The 19481-nt window shown below is 41.7% G+C and overlaps 1 protein-coding gene across 1 annotated transcript in view; it reads right to left on the reverse strand.

Moving 5' to 3' along the window:
• Positions 1-2430: 2430 nt before the first annotated feature.
• The window catches only part of LOC122650996 (ubiquitin C-terminal hydrolase 12-like), a 78244-nt gene continuing 61193 nt past the window's right edge, over positions 2431-19481 (reverse strand). The window contains exons 17-31 of the mRNA XM_043844345.1: positions 15659-15736; positions 15472-15560; positions 15260-15368; positions 14994-15062; positions 14795-14905; positions 6443-6495; positions 6150-6327; positions 5975-6046; positions 5818-5889; positions 5663-5728; positions 4519-4581; positions 3657-3752; positions 3267-3524; positions 2797-2871; positions 2431-2703 (exon numbers count right to left, since the gene is read on the reverse strand). Coding sequence (XP_043700280.1) covers positions 2431-2703; positions 2797-2871; positions 3267-3524; positions 3657-3752; positions 4519-4581; positions 5663-5728; positions 5818-5889; positions 5975-6046; positions 6150-6327; positions 6443-6495; positions 14795-14905; positions 14994-15062; positions 15260-15368; positions 15472-15560; positions 15659-15736 — 1662 coding nt within the window. The remainder of the gene's footprint in view (positions 2704-2796; positions 2872-3266; positions 3525-3656; positions 3753-4518; positions 4582-5662; positions 5729-5817; positions 5890-5974; positions 6047-6149; positions 6328-6442; positions 6496-14794; positions 14906-14993; positions 15063-15259; positions 15369-15471; positions 15561-15658; positions 15737-19481) is intronic.

The following is a 19481-nucleotide window of genomic DNA, read 5'->3' on the forward strand; positions in this document are numbered from 1 at the left end:
CCGACCCAAAGATTAAAGATATATAAAGAACGGTTCCGACATCATATCAAACGCTCCAACCCAATCTCTGACCAATTCCGATCCCAATCCTAACCAAGCAATCTAGCAGATCAAATTTTTATCCTTAAAACCATGTTTCGAATGAAAATAAGAAGAGTCATGTACAACAATGGCATGCAGTCCTAATGTCCTATGTTGTGTTAGGTATATATGCTTGGAATAGATAGATATATAAGCTTTTTTGTGTGTGTTTGTGGAATGGTTAGAACGCATTTTGAAATTTGATTCTTCTATATTTTTTCATTTTAGAATACATTCTAGACTCTGAACATATTCCGATAATAAAAATCAAACACAACTCATAGTGACTTAAATTTAAACCCGTCTTATGATAAGGCAAAATTGGTGCCAGATCATCTAAGAGTTAAATGGAGGAAAGGAAACAAGGCAAGGACTCGGCTCCTGTCAATTCGGGCAGGGCGCAGCACCGTCCAGCGCCTAAGATTGATAGGGGCGCTTTGACCTCCTTACCCCGGCTCGGGCAAGGCACCGGGCAGAGGTAAGGCGGTCAAAGCGCCCCCTGTCAATCTCAGGCGCTGGACGGTGCTGCGCCCTGCCCGAATTGACAGGAGCTTTTTCGAACAAGGTAGACGGTCATTATATTGAGATCAAATCAACCGTTGTGATGACTCATCCAATTCCAACCAATCTTGGTTAGGGATGGGGTATAACATCATCATCATCCGAGAAAATCCTTATTTTTTAATTAAAATAGCAAAATTATAGTTTCTTACCCAAAAAACAATGGGAAAAAGATCTCTACTTGATGGTGTTTCCTACGCTCTTCAATGGGTGAGCACACCTGAGTATCTACCCAGAACGGTCAGAGGCGTCATATCACGGTGCCCTGTGAGAGGGCGTAGGAAACACCACCAAGTAGAGATCTCTTGCATATAAGAAGTTAGATACATCATTTAATACAATAGACGTCAGCTTAGCATTACTATACGAGCAGCCCTAATAGATATAGACACAAAATAAGAATCCTTAAAAGTTATATGCTACATCCACCAACTTGAATAAAGAACTATTTTTTGGGATGAAAGAGTAAATATACCTTGCTGCAAGTAAAGATTAAATACATCTAAACTTCATTCTATCTTGAAATAAATGGGCCTTGCTTTAGTACACATTCACAGGCTATTTATATTCACAGGCTATTTATACAACTATCTCTTGGTTTAACCACAGGACTGTTGAGGTTTTGGGCTATCCCCGATCATGGTTGGCCTAAAAGATCCAAAGATCTGAACTATTTTTGTTTTAGGAAAAGTTTTCATACAAGATTGTGTAAACCGTATATGTGAGATGGTCTCTCACAAAGAGTTGAAAAAGTCATAAATCCCCACCTATTAATTAATGTCTTGAAACTCCCACCCTCTCACATACACAGTTTACACGAACGTATATGAAACCTTTCCCCTTTTATTCTCTTAATGATATATTTGATGATGGGCAAGAGTGGAGTGGAAGGAGCTAGAAGTCTATCCAGTTTACAAGAAAACGACGATCCTGATTGGAAGATGCAACTCAAGCTTCTTAACGATCCTGATTGGAAGATGCAACTCAAGCTTCTTAACAAGCCAACAGTGAAGTCCATATACGTATGTTCTTTTTGCAAAGGATTTCAACTTATGTTTAAGTTATAAACTGTCATCTTTTTTCCATCTAAGACCTAAAGATCAGAACTGTTGAAGGTTTCAAAACTCACGATCGAATACTAGTTTCCAATTGGAATCGGCCGCTCTTGATCCCGATTACGTCCGATTCCTACAACCCTCATTTGAATTTTCCATTAATGCACTTGGATGTTCATTTATGGCTATTTCCCCCTTATTAAATAAAATAACAAAAAATCAATGAAAATACCTCTTGTTTCAAGATCAACAAATGTCCTCTTCCCAGTCTCAATTTCTAGGGATCAAGCCAAGTTAGGCCGATTCTGTTTTGAATCTAATTAGAATCGACGGAGGCAATTTTGGGTTTTAAACCTTGTGATGGTTTGTTATGCAACACCAAGTTGGGAATTAATATTAAGGTTATGTTCGATTTGGGCTTGAGCACTGATAAATTCTCAGGGTAGGTTCAGATACTTGATTCAAAATTCTATTGATGGTTGGTTCTGGGGCGGTCTAGTTTATCCAGTTCTTGCATGGTTATGCCATAATTGTTCACATACATTTTGAAAACAAAATCAAGAAAAATAAATATTTATTATGATACGAATAAGAAAATATTGACTAGATTGGAAATCTAGCATGCCGGCTGAAAACAAATAAATTGGTAGAGAGAGGATTGGTAGAAAATACAATGAAACTTGGGTTTTTTTTGGGGGGTAGTTTATGATGAAACTAGATGCAACGATGAAACCTATAACTTAAAGCATGGCAGTTGACAACCACAGGGTATCCAGGGCCTAAATCTCCTGCGAGTTCTTTTCTTCTTTAGTGTGCCCATTTCCTCTTTTCTTTTTGGAAGTCCCTCCATCCCTTCCATGTCCATGGAGGCTACTGCGTTCGCCTCTGAAATTATGGTTGCCCTAGTGCTGCCTACTGCATCCACCTCCGTAATTCCGGTTCCACTAGTGCTGTCAGAGTGCTCCAATCCAAGATACGGCACCCTATCTCCACATATATCTTCTGTCTGAAAACGAATAAGAAAAAACATATCTTAGTAACCAGAAATAGAACGAAGGTAGAAAACAAAATTAGAAATAACAGTTTAAAATGGACAAACCTGAAAATGATTGGATACAATGTCAGAATCTTCAAGATACTTAGGACAACCCAGTAAAAAAACTGCAAACTTCCACTGAACGAAAAAAAGGAAAAAAATTATTAGATGTACTCAGAAGAAAAACATTTCAAAATTTATGGACACGTCTTAGCAGTTAATGTGCAACCATTAATGATAACTACACTTTCAACTTTCATCCCCCTAACTACCACAAAGGAGGGGAGGGGGAGGTAGGGAAGAGAAGATGCCTCTACATGGCAAGACCTCCCACAAGACATTTATGATGGTTTATGAATATCTTCATTTCTTATACATTTCTATTGAGTGAGGAAGATATGAAAATGGTTCCAACATATTAGTAACCTCAACATCCACTCGTAAAGTTCTGCCTAATAAAAAGATCCTGCAAACCATTCAATTGAATCACTTCCCCTCAAACCTTTCGTAAATATTGTTCATAAAGATTTTACTCTTTCATGGCCCCTGTTAGTCCCATCACTAACGGGGTACAGGACACGCAGAAAGATAACATAGCCTATACAGCCAAAAGATCTGGATTGGCATCCATAAGACATATTCCCACAAATAAAAAGCAAGTAAAAAAAAAGGAACAAAAAAGATACCTTAACAAACTCCTCGCCAGGAACCTGCACCTTCTTCTGTATATGCACTTTAATTTTGGCTAAAGTCTCAGCTTTGTGAATGATCAACAAAAAGGGGTCTCCAAAGTACTGCAAGAGATGTTGAAACCACAAGGGGTTTAAATATAATAACATTTTGACAATTGATTTTATACATAAAGAGCTTCATCATTCTGCAGACTTTCTACACCAGGAGTGATGGCATAAAGACAATCTAATATTTTGTACCACCAGGTTTTGGGAGGTATCTTTTGTGAAGTGGTAAACACGAATCAAGCAATTCTGGGGACCACAATGTTTCTCCTCTTCAGGAATCTGCAGCAACAAAAAAAATACTTAGTACCTATCAATAGTTCCTTCAATTTGCACTACAAACATCAATTTAGTGTTTTAAAGTCCATGCTTAAACTTGTTTAAAGAACCATGTGAGCAAATCTGGCCGAAATTTTGAAATGGAAGTAGAGAAACTCCCTTTTTTTTTGGTGGGGGGGGGGGGGGGAGATGTGGGATTCTGGGCTGGGGACTTTAATCAATAAATTAGAAAATTTCTTCAACAAAACTATCCTTATCCACTTCAGAAGTTTCCAGCCAGACTTTACCACTCAGTCATTTATCCTTCCCCAATGGTTCTCCCCCCCCCCCCCCCACACACACACAAAAAGAAAATCAACAAAGCAAAGTTTCAGAATTCATTACTAAAAAAGAAATCCTCCCTTAGATCCTTAAAACATTTTCAGACAATGATTTTCTACTCAAACCCAACAGGACAAAAATCTAGGTTTTAGAACTTTCCTATACCCATGGGAGCTGGGACTCCATATGGTTATATTATCCCAAAAAATTCCCAGTTTAAGCAGGTAAAAGGTCATGTATAATAAAGGGTTCTAGCCCAGCATGGACCGTTCCAACAACTAACAAAGTCCAGACCCTACAAGACTGAAAATTCAGCATGTTTTAACTCGATTAGAAACATATCACAAATAAATAGGAATACCCATGCACCTACCACAACCATGCAAAAATACAACATAGCAGAGTAAGCCATGCTTCACAATATGATATACGGGAAGAATATAGCTACCTCCTCAACTCGCAACTGCAACTTATCATTTATGCACTCTAGAGTTTGATCCAGGAGAAAGATCTGCGAGAATGCTATTCAAGAATTATTTCACCAGACAAGAATGAACATCAATAGAAAAATTATGATCTAGTCTCAAAAGTTCTCGATGGAATTAATAGATGCTGGTAGCTTCAATAAAACAGATCTGCAACAATTCCTTTCATATTTATCAAATTTATAATTGTTGATCAGGGTGGGCCTTGGCGCAACTGTAAGGTTGCTCCATTGCGATCTAGTGGTCGTGGGTTAGAGTCGGGAGACAGCCTCTCTGCAAAGCAGGGGTAAGTTTGCATACATTATGACCCTCCCCAGACCCCGCAGTGGCAGGAGCCTTATGCACTGGGTATAACCTTATTTTTTTTTTAATAACTGTTGATTAGGGACATTCACATTCAAGTACTCAACATATGACAAGGTTTAGTCACCTCTGCAAATAATGTTGAAAAAAACCTGAACCAGAAACCCAGGTAGAAACTAATACAACCAAAATCGCGGAATAGAATGTAGGATATGGAACTAACAGAACAAAATATGAAACTAGAGCTATTAGAAACTAGAAATATTGAGAGAACAAGGCAGGAATCCTCCAAAACCGTAAAGAGAATCCTGACTTCCACCAAGGAGTCTACCAAGCGCAGAAAATAAACAACAGCAAAGATCTGAAAAAGCTATTACTTCATATCATTGGGGATGCCTGTATGCTTTTGCATTTTTTTTTTTTTATAGTGGTGTGCTAACCCAAGTAGGATACCATCAGAACAGACTATATATAATTTTATCCAAAAGAAAATAGTGAAATACAATGCCCTACTTTATTAAAAGACTGCCTCTAGATAGAGATAAGATGTATTGCTAAAATCAGGTCTACCCCAGTTAAATATAAGATAACATAATAAATTAAAAGTGAAATAGGAAAAAAACTAATTCGACCCCAACCAATCCTGTATTTCTTCCTCCTGCCCATATTTGAGGCACATTAAAATGGTCAAATACGAGTAAAACCCCTTGGACCAAAGGCCCAACACATATAGAACCCAAAACCGAATTTGTGTGATTGTTAATCCGCCACAAGCAATTAAAATTCGAATAATGAATCACATACCGCAGAGATCTTGTGATCAGAAACATCAAGTAATCTGAGTTTTGCATTGGGACTAGACAGCTCAACCTGCAACACAATGTGTCACAAAAATAGGTTTACCCTACTAAAGAGAAAAGGTAAACAACCAAAATGTCAGAGACGAAACAACCACTCACCTTAGTTCCTAGGTCAACAAGTAAATCTGCAACTGTGCTCTCTATGGGAAATCTTATACTATGAATGACCACCTGAAGACAAAAAGAAAGAAACGTAATGTGAAGCACAAAATCTTGAAATGACCACACAGATGGCCATTGAAATTTGTACACTCACCTCAGACTTTACGGTTGAATGGAAAGCAAGTTCCAGTTTCTTCAATACTTCATAATACAAGATATCAGAAGTCTGCAGAAAATAATTCCAATTGAATTGAGCCCTTCAAAGGTAACCAAAAATGAGAGGACATTAAAACCTTAAAAGAGAGTCAGCTTCCAGGTTGATGAACTACCTCCTCCAAACAGTCCAGCATGTCTGATAAATGTTGCCCAGCATGGTAGTCAAATGGTTCGAGATGTGGCTGCTCAGAGAAACTTTTGTAGGATGCAAGTCTAATTTTGGATGGATCATCCAACTTAATTTTGGGGGCAAGTCTTTGGACAATATCATCATATGTGCTCAGCTTTGACCTAGCAATTTCAAAAAGGAGAAAACGGAGTGAATGAGAGAAATTCATACTGAAACAAGTTTTCTAACAATTAAAAATAACAGTAAAAAACAAAAGAAATATTCACTGATACTTACAGCTTCAGATAAATATCATCATTTGGATGCCTCAGAGATAGGAAATGAACACCCTTTTAATCATCAAATTATGTAAAGTTAATACTTTAGAAATTCAGAATGGCGTAATAAAAGATAGCAAGTGATACATAATTAGATAGAAAAAACCAAAGTCATTAAAGAGTGAACTTTTGACTATTCTAACACTTGAAAGCAATAAGCTTCATGATATCAATGCCATAAATTATTCCTGACAACAAATAACAAGAAAGCCCAGACCAGAATAATGTATCATGCAGAACTTATAAAACAATTTGAAGCAGGCCAGGTTTACCACCTATAATATTCCTGGGGATTTCAAAATCCTTTACCGTTCAGTAAACAGTTAAAAGAACATGATATTCTCTAAAGACCAACATACTTTCAGGCCACTTTATTTTCTCAATGAAATAACAGATTTTGCAGCAGTGAAAGGAAAGCTGCACAAACATTTGTACAAGTGTACAACAACAAGAAAAAGGACAACAGCCACCCATTCTCAAGAAGAGATTACAATAATGGGAAAACTCTCCCAAACACCATACAGTTCACCGGTGTTGGCTTACTCATCTGCCAAAAGAATATAACATTCCCACAGATAAATTAGATGCATGCATCTCCAAGGACCACTTTATATGCAGTTCCGCCATTTACAAGCAAGGCAAACTGCCATCAAGTGTCAAGAATAGAATCCACATAAAAGTCTCTGAACCATCATAGCCACCTTCCGCTCTGCAGTGACAGTAAAATATTCCCATCTCGGTTCCTAAAGATCATTCCGATTGCTGCTGGCCCATAGTTGCCAAAGACCAGCCATCAAACTTTAGTTTGAAAGCATTGGGAGGGGAAGATACCCAACAACTGGATCAGAGCAAGATCACCCATAGAGGTTGCAACAGATACTTCTTAGCACAAGAAGTAATTGATGAGAATCCCATGAAAGCACACTAGGAGAGACAAAATCTGGCTGTTCTCATGAAAAGAAAAAGTAACACCCAAACAGGATCTGTTCCATCTGCCAAACATCCTTCTATTCCTTCCTAAATAATCCAAATGCCAACTAGAGACAAAGGGCCAAAGCAGCTTGTCTCTCATCCCAGAGGGAACCAATAACCAAAATACCACAATTACTGCAAAGAATATTGTCATACTGTAGACATTTCAGTTGATCCCGTACTCGTACAGACATGACCAAACACGTAAGAGGTGCAACATACATATCAGAATACTCAAATTCCACCATAGTAGTCAAGACGGCAAGGCAACCCAAGGCGGTGAAGGGATGCCTAAGCACTTACAAGGCGCCTGCCTAAGTGTTACCTAGGCGACTAAGGCGCCCAAGTGATATTTTTTATTGGATGATTTTAGTATATACGGCCTAACTTTTTTTGATGACTTAATGTTGCTTTATTTCCCATCTTTTCTAACATTATTTAATACGCTATAGTAGATAACCTTATATCATCAAAAGCAACATCAGGTCATCAAAAATCAACATTAAGCCACATCAAGTCATCAACAAGAAGTTCTGCCAATTGAAGAATCTCTCTCTTGCGCTCTCTCTTTAGGGTGTATGTGTAACTCCAACACCCTGGTATAGACCTGGTGATGGATGACTTCTCCCTCCGACGATGACTCACCCCCCTCCTGCAGCTCCGACAGCTGCCTTCCCCTCTCAGAATTGCCCTGCAACTTCCCCCTTCCCTGCTATCTCTAATGCTTCTCCAACCGTAACTTCCTCCCCTTCTCTCGACCATTCCCCTTCACCCAGAATTTCCAATACCCCTGACGCTACCATCGATGCTTCTCCCACTGCTAAAACCACAAAACCCCCTTCCTGGAGCTCTCTTTTATCCATCAACCACCCCAACCACATTGACAAACACACCCTTTACTTTACCCCTCCCTCCATCGTCGAAGGCTCCAAGGTAGGTTTTTGTCCTAAGGGCATTCTCGATGATGAAATTACCAAATGGCAATGCTGTCTTGTGGGACATTTCCTTGGTGCTCGTCCTCCTTTCCATGTTGTGAAAGCCTCCTTGCTTAAACAGTGGCGCCCTTCTGGAGCTGTCTTCACTTATCTACTCTCCAACGGCATCTTCATCTTCAAGTTCTCAGACGACGCCGACAGATCCCGAGCTCTAGAGGGTGGTCCTTGGCTGATAGGTAAGAAGCCAATCTTCCTCCGGCAATGGGAACAGCGATCCTCAATTTGCAAAATCGACTTCAAATCCATCCCCAACTGGGTCAGCTTGCCTGGACTCCCTTTCCACTACTGGTATGCCTCAGGCCTCAGCATAGTGGGATCGACTATCGGCAAACCTCTCTTCTCTGACGAACGAACTAAGAAGATGGATCGACTCTCCTACGCACGTATTTGTGTCGAAATCTCTGCTGATGCGACTCCTCCTGAGTTCATCACCATCTAGGAAGAAGATGGCCATACTTTCTCTCAGAAAATCTCCTACGAATGGCTACCACAATACTACTCTGAGTGTAAGATCATTGGCCACCCATCGCAGCAGTGCCTGCCTCGCAAGACTCCCTCGAACTTTGCTGAAGGCCCTCTGGCAGATGCCGTGGATCACTGCAGCAGGTCCTTAGCCCAGGAAGATGATAGCTCTCTGCTCCATAGTGCTTCGTCTACCTTGGCTGCAACCTCTCTTCCAGTTGTAGCAACAAAAGAATTTATGCCTGACGATGCAGAAGATGTTGCGAACTCTGTTGAGGCTGGAGAGGATGCTGCTATGTCTCCAGCCCCGCTCCAAGCCCTGTCGAAGCCTGCCCCGAAGCTTGATAACCCTGTGCATCCCTCTCGTGGCCGGAATAAGAACAGGGACCGTCGCCGGAGAAGAAACCCTGAAGCTGACGTGGTTACCAACCAAGGCGAGGTTCCTGATGTCTACCAACCTCGCGCTTCCCCAGGGGTTGACCACAACAGATTTGCAGCTCTTCTGTCCCTCGATCTCGACGTTGAAGGCAACATGGCACCCTCGTCTGCTCCTTCTGAGCTCGACGAGACCAGCTTGTAGGCTCCTTCTGCTCCACCTCTTTTGCCTTCGCCTAGTTTTTTTCCCACTTCAGGCAATCCTATCTTGGCCACACCCCCTGTCAAACCAAGACCTTCACCTCTAATAGAAATACCCCATCCAGTCCCAACCAACTTCCATATTCCTCCCCCCCCACGTGCCCTTATCTCCAACTTTGTCCCAACCAACTTCCATATTCCCCCTTTTGCCCCCTCTAATAGAAATACCCCATCCAGTCCGACCCACCAACCCACTTACCCAGCCCATCTACTTAAGCCCACTTCAACCAAACACCTTGGGCTGAACCTTTCTAGGCTTGACCCGAACCACTTGAGCCCTGATTCTGACCCTGCAGTTGGATCCTCCCCATCCCTTGACCCGTTGTCCACCCCGATCCCTTCCCCTCTTCTCCTTTGGTCTGCTTTCCCCCCAGCGAGAGTATCGCTTGAGGCCTTGTAGTGTTCCCCCTAGCTCTCGGGTTAGTTCCACTGCTGGCTGGCTGCCCCCTCCCCCCCCCATGCTCATGATTCCTTGGACCATTTGGAATGTTCGTGGCCCCAACGCCCCGACCAAACAATCTGAAATTCGTTCTCGTATCAAATCCTCTAAATCCTCCCTCTGCTGCCTCCTTGAAACGAAGGTCCTTGAGACCAACTCCTCTCGCATTGCTCATTCCATAGCCCCTCTTGGTCCGTCATCTCCAATTACTCCCTCTCCTAATGGCCGCATCTGGGTTTCATGGGATCCCTTCAAATTCCATCTGCTGGTCTCCTCCTCCTCCCCCAGACACCTTCATAACCATCTCTTCTTTTTCACTATGGTCTATGCTTTCAATAGGGCTTTGGATCGGCTCCCTCTTTGGGAAGACATCCATTCCATCTCTCAGTCCGTTGGTTCCGCCCCTTGATGCATGGGTGGCGACTTCAACGTCGTCTGTTATAGTCACGAAAAGCTAGATGGTTCCCCCATTGATCACCAAGCGGTCGATGCCTTTAATTCTTGTCTCGAGGACGCTGATCTTAACGATCTCAGATGGTCGGGTGCTGATCTTTCTTGGCCCAATAAGCGCTCTGGCGTCGACAAAGTTGCTTGTAAACTTGACTGTGTCCTCGTAAATGACCAATGACTCTCTTCCCTCCCTTCTTCTTACGCCGTCTTTGACCTCCCTGGCCTCTCCGACCACTCCCCCATTTCCCTCTTTGTCCTTCCTTATCTCTCCTTTGGTCCCAAGCCCTTCAAGTTCTTCGACATGTGGTCCTCCCATGATGAATTCCTCCCCCTCATCCAGGCTGCTTGGGATATTCCAGTTCTGTCCTTCTCCTCCCCTCTCCTTGCCTTCTCTAAAAAGCTCAAGAATGTCAAAGCTGCCCTCAAATCTTGGAACACTTCCACCTTTGGAAACATCTCTTCACGTGTCTCCTACTGTCGTGACACCCTTTCCTCCATCCAGTCCCGTCTCGTGGCTGACCCCTTAATCCCTCTCTCGCGGAGAAGGAGACCATTACAGCATTTGATCGTGCCTCCTCTCTTTCTCTTGAGGAGAGCTTCCTCAAGCAAAAATCCCGAATGAAATGGCTGGGACTTGGAGACTCCAACTCTGCTTTCTTTCACCGTTCCCTCAAGGCCAGAACCAACTCCAACTCCATTCTCTCCCTCACCTCCTCTGATGGTTCGGTTCTCTCTTCTGTTGATGCCATCAAATCTGAAGTTGTCTCCTACTTCACTAATATCTTCTGCCCTCCCCCCTCCGCCCAACCCCTTATCCCGGATGGCCTCATCAACAAATTCGTGCCCTCCAATCTCTTCAACTCCCTTTGCTCCGTCCCTTCCGACTCTAAAATTACCGCTACTGTCCACTCCCACAAGGCTAGTAAAGCCCCTGGCCCTGATGGCTTAAGCATGGGATTTTTCTCCTCTTGTTGGGACATTATTGGTCTTGAGCTTATCGGTGCAATCAAGAGCTTCTACAACCCCCACGGCCCCACCAGATTCATAACATCAACCACACATTCCTCTGCCTCATCCCTAAGTCCCCTTGTCCCTCCTCTATGACCGATTTCAGACCCATCTCCCTTTGCAACCTTCTCTACAAGTTCATTGCCAAAATCCTAGCAAATTGCCTTCAGCTGGTCATTGACTCCCTTGTTAGCCCAACCAATCTGCTTTCATCTCCGGGCGAAGTATCTTGGACAATATCATCCTCTGCCAGGAAATTGTTCAGGCTTCCACCGCAAAACCATTTCCCCTTCAGCCCTCTTGAAGATTGATATCCACAAGGCCTTTGACTCTATTCGTTGGGACTTCATAACCCAAGTCCTACTTAAGATGTCCTTCCCTCCCTCCTTTGTCAACTGGATCCACCTCTGCATTTCCTCCCCTCGGTTCTCCGTCCTCCTCAATGGCAGCCCTACAGGTTACTTCCCCTCCTCTGTCGGTATTCGCCAAGGGTGCCCTCTCTCCCCCTTTCTTTTTTGTCTGTCCTTTGAAGTCCTCTTTCGCAGCCTTCAGTCCAAAACTGACCTTCACCTCATCTCTCCCATCCCCAAATGCAAGCCCACCAACCTTACCCATCTTGCTTTTGTTGACGACCTTATGATCTTCTCCAAGGCCGATCCCTCCTCCATTAACCACATAATGTCCTCCCTCAACCATTTTCAGGGTCTATTCGGTTTTCGCATTAACCTGCTCAAATCCCAAATCTTCATTGCTGGGGTCCCTGACATGACCAAAGATCACCTATCCTCCATCACAGGGTTTTCCATTGGCACCTTATCCCAGCCAGACTTACAGCCCATCACTGTAACCCCATCCTTGACCTTCACCGCAGGAGAGTTCAACTTTGGAAAGTCAAACTTTTATCCTATGTTGATCGCCTCGAGCTCATTAGATCGGTTCTCCAGTCCTGTTACATCTATTGGAGCAGTGTTTTTTGGCCTTCCTAAGGCTACTATCAAGGCTGCCGAGTCCATTACGAGTGCCTTCCTCTGGAAAGGTGTTGACTCTGCCAGGTTCCTTCACCCCAAAAGCTGGTCCTCTATTTGCCTCCCCAAATCTGAAGGAGGTCTTGGTCTCAGAAGAATCAAAGATGTCCACCTAGCTGGTTCCCTAAAGCTACTGTGGAAGCTTCTCACCAACAAGTCTAGTATATGGACTTCCTAGGTGTATGCTGGGCCTCTCCGCAGAGACATTATTTGGACTGCTAGCTCTGGCCCTGACTCTTCCTGGATTTGGCGTAGAATTCTCCAAGTGAGACATATTGCTAGGGGAGCTATTTCGTGCAGGATCGATGATGGGTCGCAGACCTATCTTTGGTTTGACAACTGGCACCCCTTAGGTGTCCTTGCAACCATTGTTAGCCCCCGAGTCATCTTTACTTCCTGTTCGGACAGATTCTCCCTTGTGGCTTCTATTATCTCCGATGGCTCATGGTCTCCCCCCTCCTCTCCTCCCCTTGCTGATCTATGGAGTTCCCTCCCCCCTATCCCTCCTGGACATAGAGGCAGAGGAGATACCCTCTTATGGCTCCTCTCCCCCACTGGTGCTTTCAGTTCCCACTCCACTTGGGACATGGTTAGACATAGAGGGACCCCCTGTCCTCGGCAAAAAGTGGTCTGGTTCAAAGGTCACATTCCTAGATAGAGCTTTACTGCTTGGCGAGCCTTTACAAACTGCCTCCCAACCCAGGCTTTCTTCACTCACCGTCGCATGCAAGTCTCCGATAGATGCTTCCTTTGTTGGAATGGGCACGAAGACACAGATCATTTATTCTTCAGATGTCCCTTCTCTGCTTCCATCTGGAACGGGGTTCTTAGACATTGCTGGCCTACTCGTAGAAGGCCCCTCCCCCTATCTCCCACTCACATAACCTGCAACTCGATCTGCGACACGGTTGTCAAGCTTGCTTTTTGTGCTGCTATTTCTCACATTTGGATGGAGCGTAACCTTAAAAGATGGACATCCAACTCCCGCTCATTAGACAAGATTTGGACGGCCATCTTCTTTGACATATCTTCTAAAGCCAACTCCCTCCCCCGGCGTAGTGTGTTGGACACCCCAAGGAACAGGCTTATTGTTGTCTCCTGGGGTCTCCTTACTACCATTTTGCGCCCTAGCTAGTCCTTGGCTAGCTTAGGTTTTTGTTGGCCCTCGGGCTTGTATATTCCTCCCCCCCCCCTCTTTTCTTCGTAATTTAATTATATATTCATCCAAAAAAAAAAAAAGTCATAAAAAATCAATATTAAGCCACATCAAGTTATTGGTTGTTTGAAACAATAAAAATATACATTTGGTTTATACTGTTCTTGGATATGGCCATATGTCCTGGTATACCTAGTCTCACATTTGATTTATACTGTTCATAGAAAATGTGATCTTAGCTATAAGTAATCAAACTGCTCTCGATTTAAAGAGATGTTCTTGTTCTCTAAAAAATTCGAATGGTCAAATGATATTATTTTTACATGAGACTTTTTGAATTAGGTAGAGCACCAAACCAGCTTTCCAACAAATCCAAGATTGCTCTAATCTGATTTATATTGAAGGAGTTATGTTCCGGTCAAACCTTATATGGTGTGAGTGAATGCTATCATAATCGCTCTGAATGAAAACATTTTTTTTATATCAAAACAAATTAATATTTTACCACTCTTTTAGTTTTTAGCAATGTTTTGCAATATTAAGATTTAAAGGAATTTTTAGATTTGAGAAAAACCCTAGCATTAGAAAGTTGAAAATTTCACCTACTGTGGAAAATCCAGTTTTTGTTCTTAAACAGGAGGATTGACTTTTATCATTTTGGAATTTGATTTTTTAACTATTTTTATTGGATTCAAATAGGGGGTATTTGCTTGTTTATGAATAAGGCAACAATTGCCTAGACCCCAAAAAATCCGCCTGGACGACTAGGCAAAGCCTTGACAACTATGAAATCCACTAGTTATTTCTCAACACAATGATGCTATCTTATCTACACTATAATGCTTTCAAAGAAACACCCAGTAGTTCAAATTTGGCCACTACAGGGCATAGTATAGGAAGTCATAATCAAAACATAACCGGCTTGCGAATAACACTGAATCAACTAGTAACCACTAAATCGGTTATTACCATTCAACCTAACCTCACTGTAGAATGCAATTTATGATAAAATATTACAATCACAGTAACAATTTTCAATCCTACTATTAACACAACTAATATCATTACCATAGTATATAATTTGCAGCCAAATGTTGTTCTTAACAATGATGATAAGTGATTGCTTGTAGATAGTCCATATAGAGTCACTTATTCAGAAAAGGGATACCTGAACATTATGTACATATTCCAAAAATGATGGAACATCAGGATATTGGCACTGTCTAAAACTGTCAAAAGGAGGAAACATTTGAAAACAAATAATGGCCCCATCTTTAATCTGTAAAGGAATGAAACATATTATACCAATCAGCACAGAAAATGCAAGCAACAAATACACAATACAATCACCCCTGCATAATAAATACCTGGCTAGATTGAAAAGAGAGTTTCTTGTCAATGTGTTTACACTTGACACTATATTCAAACTTAATTTCCTGGTCAGCAAAAAAGACTGGGCATGAAACTCATAACTAAAAAAATTTCAATATATAGTATAACCAAAGTGGAGTTCACAAAAACTGGAAGTAAAAAAAAAACGGACACAATTCCGCAACAGACATTAGATGGCCTTATTTTCCTACTTGGTTGGAGATGGAAGAAAGAAAATTGAAATAAAGGACAAGAGATGAACCTCATAAAGTTCAATTTCTACATTAGAGGCAAAGCCAGCCATTTTATTTAGCTTTGTTAGAATATCCACAGGCATACCAGTACCCTCAACAATAAGCCTTCCAACATACCTGACAAAATTAATAAAAAAAATAAAATCAATCAATGTTATTTGATTTTCCAAAAAGAAATGTCTTGAGAAGATACAGTAAGAGGGAAAGAAACACTGAGCACCGGATCTCTTCTTTCTCTGGGTCATATAGCTTGAAGAACAGCAAAATATCGTGTTCTGTCTTGTCCGGTAGAGGAACAGGATGCAAATCCTGTATGATATTAGAGAAAAGTATTGAGTCCAAAAACAAATGACACAACCAAGCTTGACAATGTATTACATTAAATTAAAAAAATTAAGAACAGTTACCTGGTCAAGCTCCACTTCCAAGAATAATTTAAGTTCTACATTATAGAATTCATTTGAAAGCTCCCTTAACTGTCCCAACTACAAAGAAGGTTGCGAAATTATAAAAAGCAACTCTTCCATGGGATAGATAGCAATAACATAACAGAACCAACCACCTTGTTCACACAAATGCTTAAACCAGAACCAAACGCTTAAGTTATTAGGAAACTAATGGGGTACCAAAGATATTTTTGGTGAAGAAATTTGGGGTTCTAACAATAATTTCACCCTTCAATAAAGTTCATTTATCAAAACTACTGGCAAAGCCTAAGCAAACAATTTGAGTTCAGACTTAGATTTTTTAAAATAAAACAAGTTCAAAGTCCAGAATTTAGCACCCTTGAGTTCCACTACAGCTGGATTGAATTCCCAAGAGACAAGTATATCTTAACATACGTACCTTCCTACAGTTTTGAATACTCAGGCATTAACCTCCATGTACCTGATGATTTAAGCATGATAATGTTTTGCAGGGATATCACTGATTCTTTTATTGCCGAGGGGGGGGGGGGGACTGGAAAGATAAATGATATTTAACACCATCCTTATCCCCACCCAACTAATGTGGTTTTGATATTGGTGGGGGGCCAGATAGGAGAAGGAAAAGTTGCAGTGGAAGGGGAAGGACATCACACAATCACACTTTCACAAAGTAAACTAATGTAGGACAGAATAGGAGAGAGGAGAAGATAGAAAGAAATCAGTATTGCAGGGGGGGATTAGACAGAAATAAAAATTTCAGAATAGCAAGGGGGGGAAGAATAAAACCGTGAAGGAGAAGAAGAAGAGGGGGGAGGGGGGAGGGGATGCATAAGCACAAGCTCATAAACTCATTTTTTTCATTATTCCCAGTCAACATATCTGGCCGAATGGCCTATTACACCTTTATAGAAACAAAACAATAAAAGAAAAGGCCTAACTAGGCTGTTGATTGGGCACACAGTCCAATAGCCTAGGGGAAAGTGCCAAAAAGCAAAAAGTACAATTTGTTACAAGGGGGCCTGGGCCTGGACTATGGCTTAAACAACTTAAAGACTGACCCCAAGTGGGCCTGGGCTCGGACTATGGCTTAAACAACATAAAGATTGACCCCAAGTGGGCCTGGGCCTAAGCCTGGGCTTGGATTACATAAGACTAAAAAAAAACCGAACCAAATACTGAACCAAACCAAAAATACATAAGAACCGTAAACTGAACAAAAAAGTGCAACAGAAATTGGCCTAGTTAAATAATTGCCTAAATTAAAATGGGTCCGGGTCTGGTTCGGGTCCCAACCCATGGATCGACGGATAAAACCGGGTTTGTCCTGCAACAACTCTCCCGTGGTTAAGAAAAACTCGACCACGAGTTTTAAAAAAGGAAAGGATCAACACCACTTGATTAGCATCCACGATCAAAAGCTTAGATGGGGTGATGATCCCACACTTTTCACAATCAACCTTTACGATCTCCCGATGGTCGTCAACAAATGATATGACTTTGATTGGAATATGACCACGGGGTTTTGTCACTGTAATCGGTCCATTGATCCGTTCCACGGCTGCAATCCTGATCAGATCGTTTAGTTGATTCTCGATCACGAGGTCATCCGCGTGCCCTTCGACAACCTGTGGGGGAATTGGTTCTTCATGCAACTGCAGTGTGGTTACCTTTGGCTTTAATCCTCTCAAAATATGACCCTTGGTCAAATGTAATGGCGTTAGAATACAAGCGTTGTTGAGAAGGTCAATGTTGCCACAACGCTCATTCACCCAATCACGGCCCACTTTAATGATGCGCCTTGAAGATGGAAATATCCGACACCAAGCCCCATCAAAATGTGGTATGAGCAAATTCGACGAAGTATTGATCAACAAGCTCGTCATAACATACCTTGCCGGTCTTCAACAACATCTCTACTACGGGTTGCGAGACGAAATTGCTACTCTGTTCATTATCAACAAGGAATATGACACCTTTTCCATTGGGCAATCCCAACTAAGACGTTAGAAGCATAGTTCGAGAACTCCCGAGATCTCGCCGAGTTTCTCGGTATTTTGAAAATCCGAGACGAGATAGGGGTCGAGTCACAAAAGTCCAATATCTCGACCGAGATCTCAACCCAAACTCCTATATATGAGTGGGAGATTTCGAGATATAGGTGGAAAATCTTGGTATACAGACACCTATGTATGCAAACCTTGATATACAGACACTTATTTAGGCCAGGAACTAAGACAGACACTTATTTATGCCTAATATCTTTATGCTTTGGTATTTGTATTTCATTTACTTAAGACATTATTCATAAATAAGCAAATACCCCCCTATTTGAATCGAATAAAAATAGTTAAAAAATCAAATTCCAAAAGGCAAAAAAAGGCAACCCCCAAGTTCAAGAACAAAAACTGGATTTTCGGCGGTAGGTGCAATTTTCAACTTTCTAATGCTGGGATTTTTCTCAAATCTAAAAATTCCATAAATCTTATTATGGTAAAACATTGCTAAAAACCAAAAGTGCGGTAAAATATTCATTTGTTTTAATGTCAAAAAAACTATTTTCATTCAGAACGATTTTGACAGCATTCGTGCACACTGAATTAAGTTTGACCGGTACATAACTCCTTCAATATAAATCAGATTTTAGCAATCTTGGGCTTGTTGGAAAGCTTTCTTTTATCTTGGGCTTGTTGGAAAGCTTTCAAAACAAAGCTTTCCAGCAAATCCAAGATTGCTTAAATCTGATTTATATTGAAGGAGTTATGTACCGGTCAAACTTAAATGATATTAGGCATAAATAAGTGTGTTTGTCCTGTGTCTATCCTGGTTTCTAGCATAAGTGTTTGTCCTGCTTTCCCACTAAGTGAAACTCCTATTTGGACTTTGTTTTTGCAAAATCTGTATTTAAATGGCCTAAAATAGGCTGAATACCAAGAGTTTCAGACCCAAACTAGGTCTAAAACCCACTGAGATGAGGCTTCGGGTCCAGAAAAAAAAAAAGTGCACCAACTCGGCGAGATCTCGACTCGACTCGGTTTTTCAAGGGTCCGAGTTGGCACCAAGACCCGAGTTTTTGAACCTTGGTTAGAAGGGAGGGGTAACATTGGATGCTAAGTGAAGTCAAGCAGGGTCAATTGAAGGACTAAATCACGGATACGGTCAAAACAAGTGAAAAACAGTCGATTATACCACTGTGTTCCATCAACAGAAAATAGGTAACAGTCCCAATATTAAGTTACTGAACCAGTGCTGTTCGGAGTGATATACTCCATAGATGCTTCAAATCGAACCTCAATAGCCTCAGCGGTTGATGAGTTCCGGAGCCTTGAAGTTGCAGCAGAATCTACGCAAGCCGCAGGTGTGCAACAACTCTCCAATTGGTGGTGTGAACAGAAGCAGGCTTATGTGAGCATTAGGAGCTGAAACAAGTCTTCAAAAGGTACTATTGCAGAGTATTGTTACAGTCTCACAGTAGCAGCATCAGCAGCAGCAAAAATCAAGTGGAGGGAGATGAAGAAGACAGGGAGATAAACATAGTGGGGAAGAGAGATCACAAGGGGAGGAAGAAGATGGGATCCTTCGGCCAGGCTTCGGCTCTTAAACTAGATAATGTAAGACAGAACAGGAGAGAGGAGAAGACAGAAAGAAATCAGTATTGCAGAGGGGGGGGGGGGGCAGAGAATAAATCTTAAGAAGAAATAGGAGGGCTTAGAAAGAAATCAGAATTTCAGAATAGCAAGGGGGGGGGGGGAAGAAGAAACCGCGAAGGAGAAGAAGAGGATCTGTGCATAAGCACAAGCTCATA

Source organism: Telopea speciosissima, chromosome 2 (assembly GCF_018873765.1).
Source record: "Telopea speciosissima isolate NSW1024214 ecotype Mountain lineage chromosome 2, Tspe_v1, whole genome shotgun sequence".
In the NCBI taxonomy this organism is placed as follows: Eukaryota; Viridiplantae; Streptophyta; class Magnoliopsida; order Proteales; family Proteaceae; genus Telopea; species Telopea speciosissima.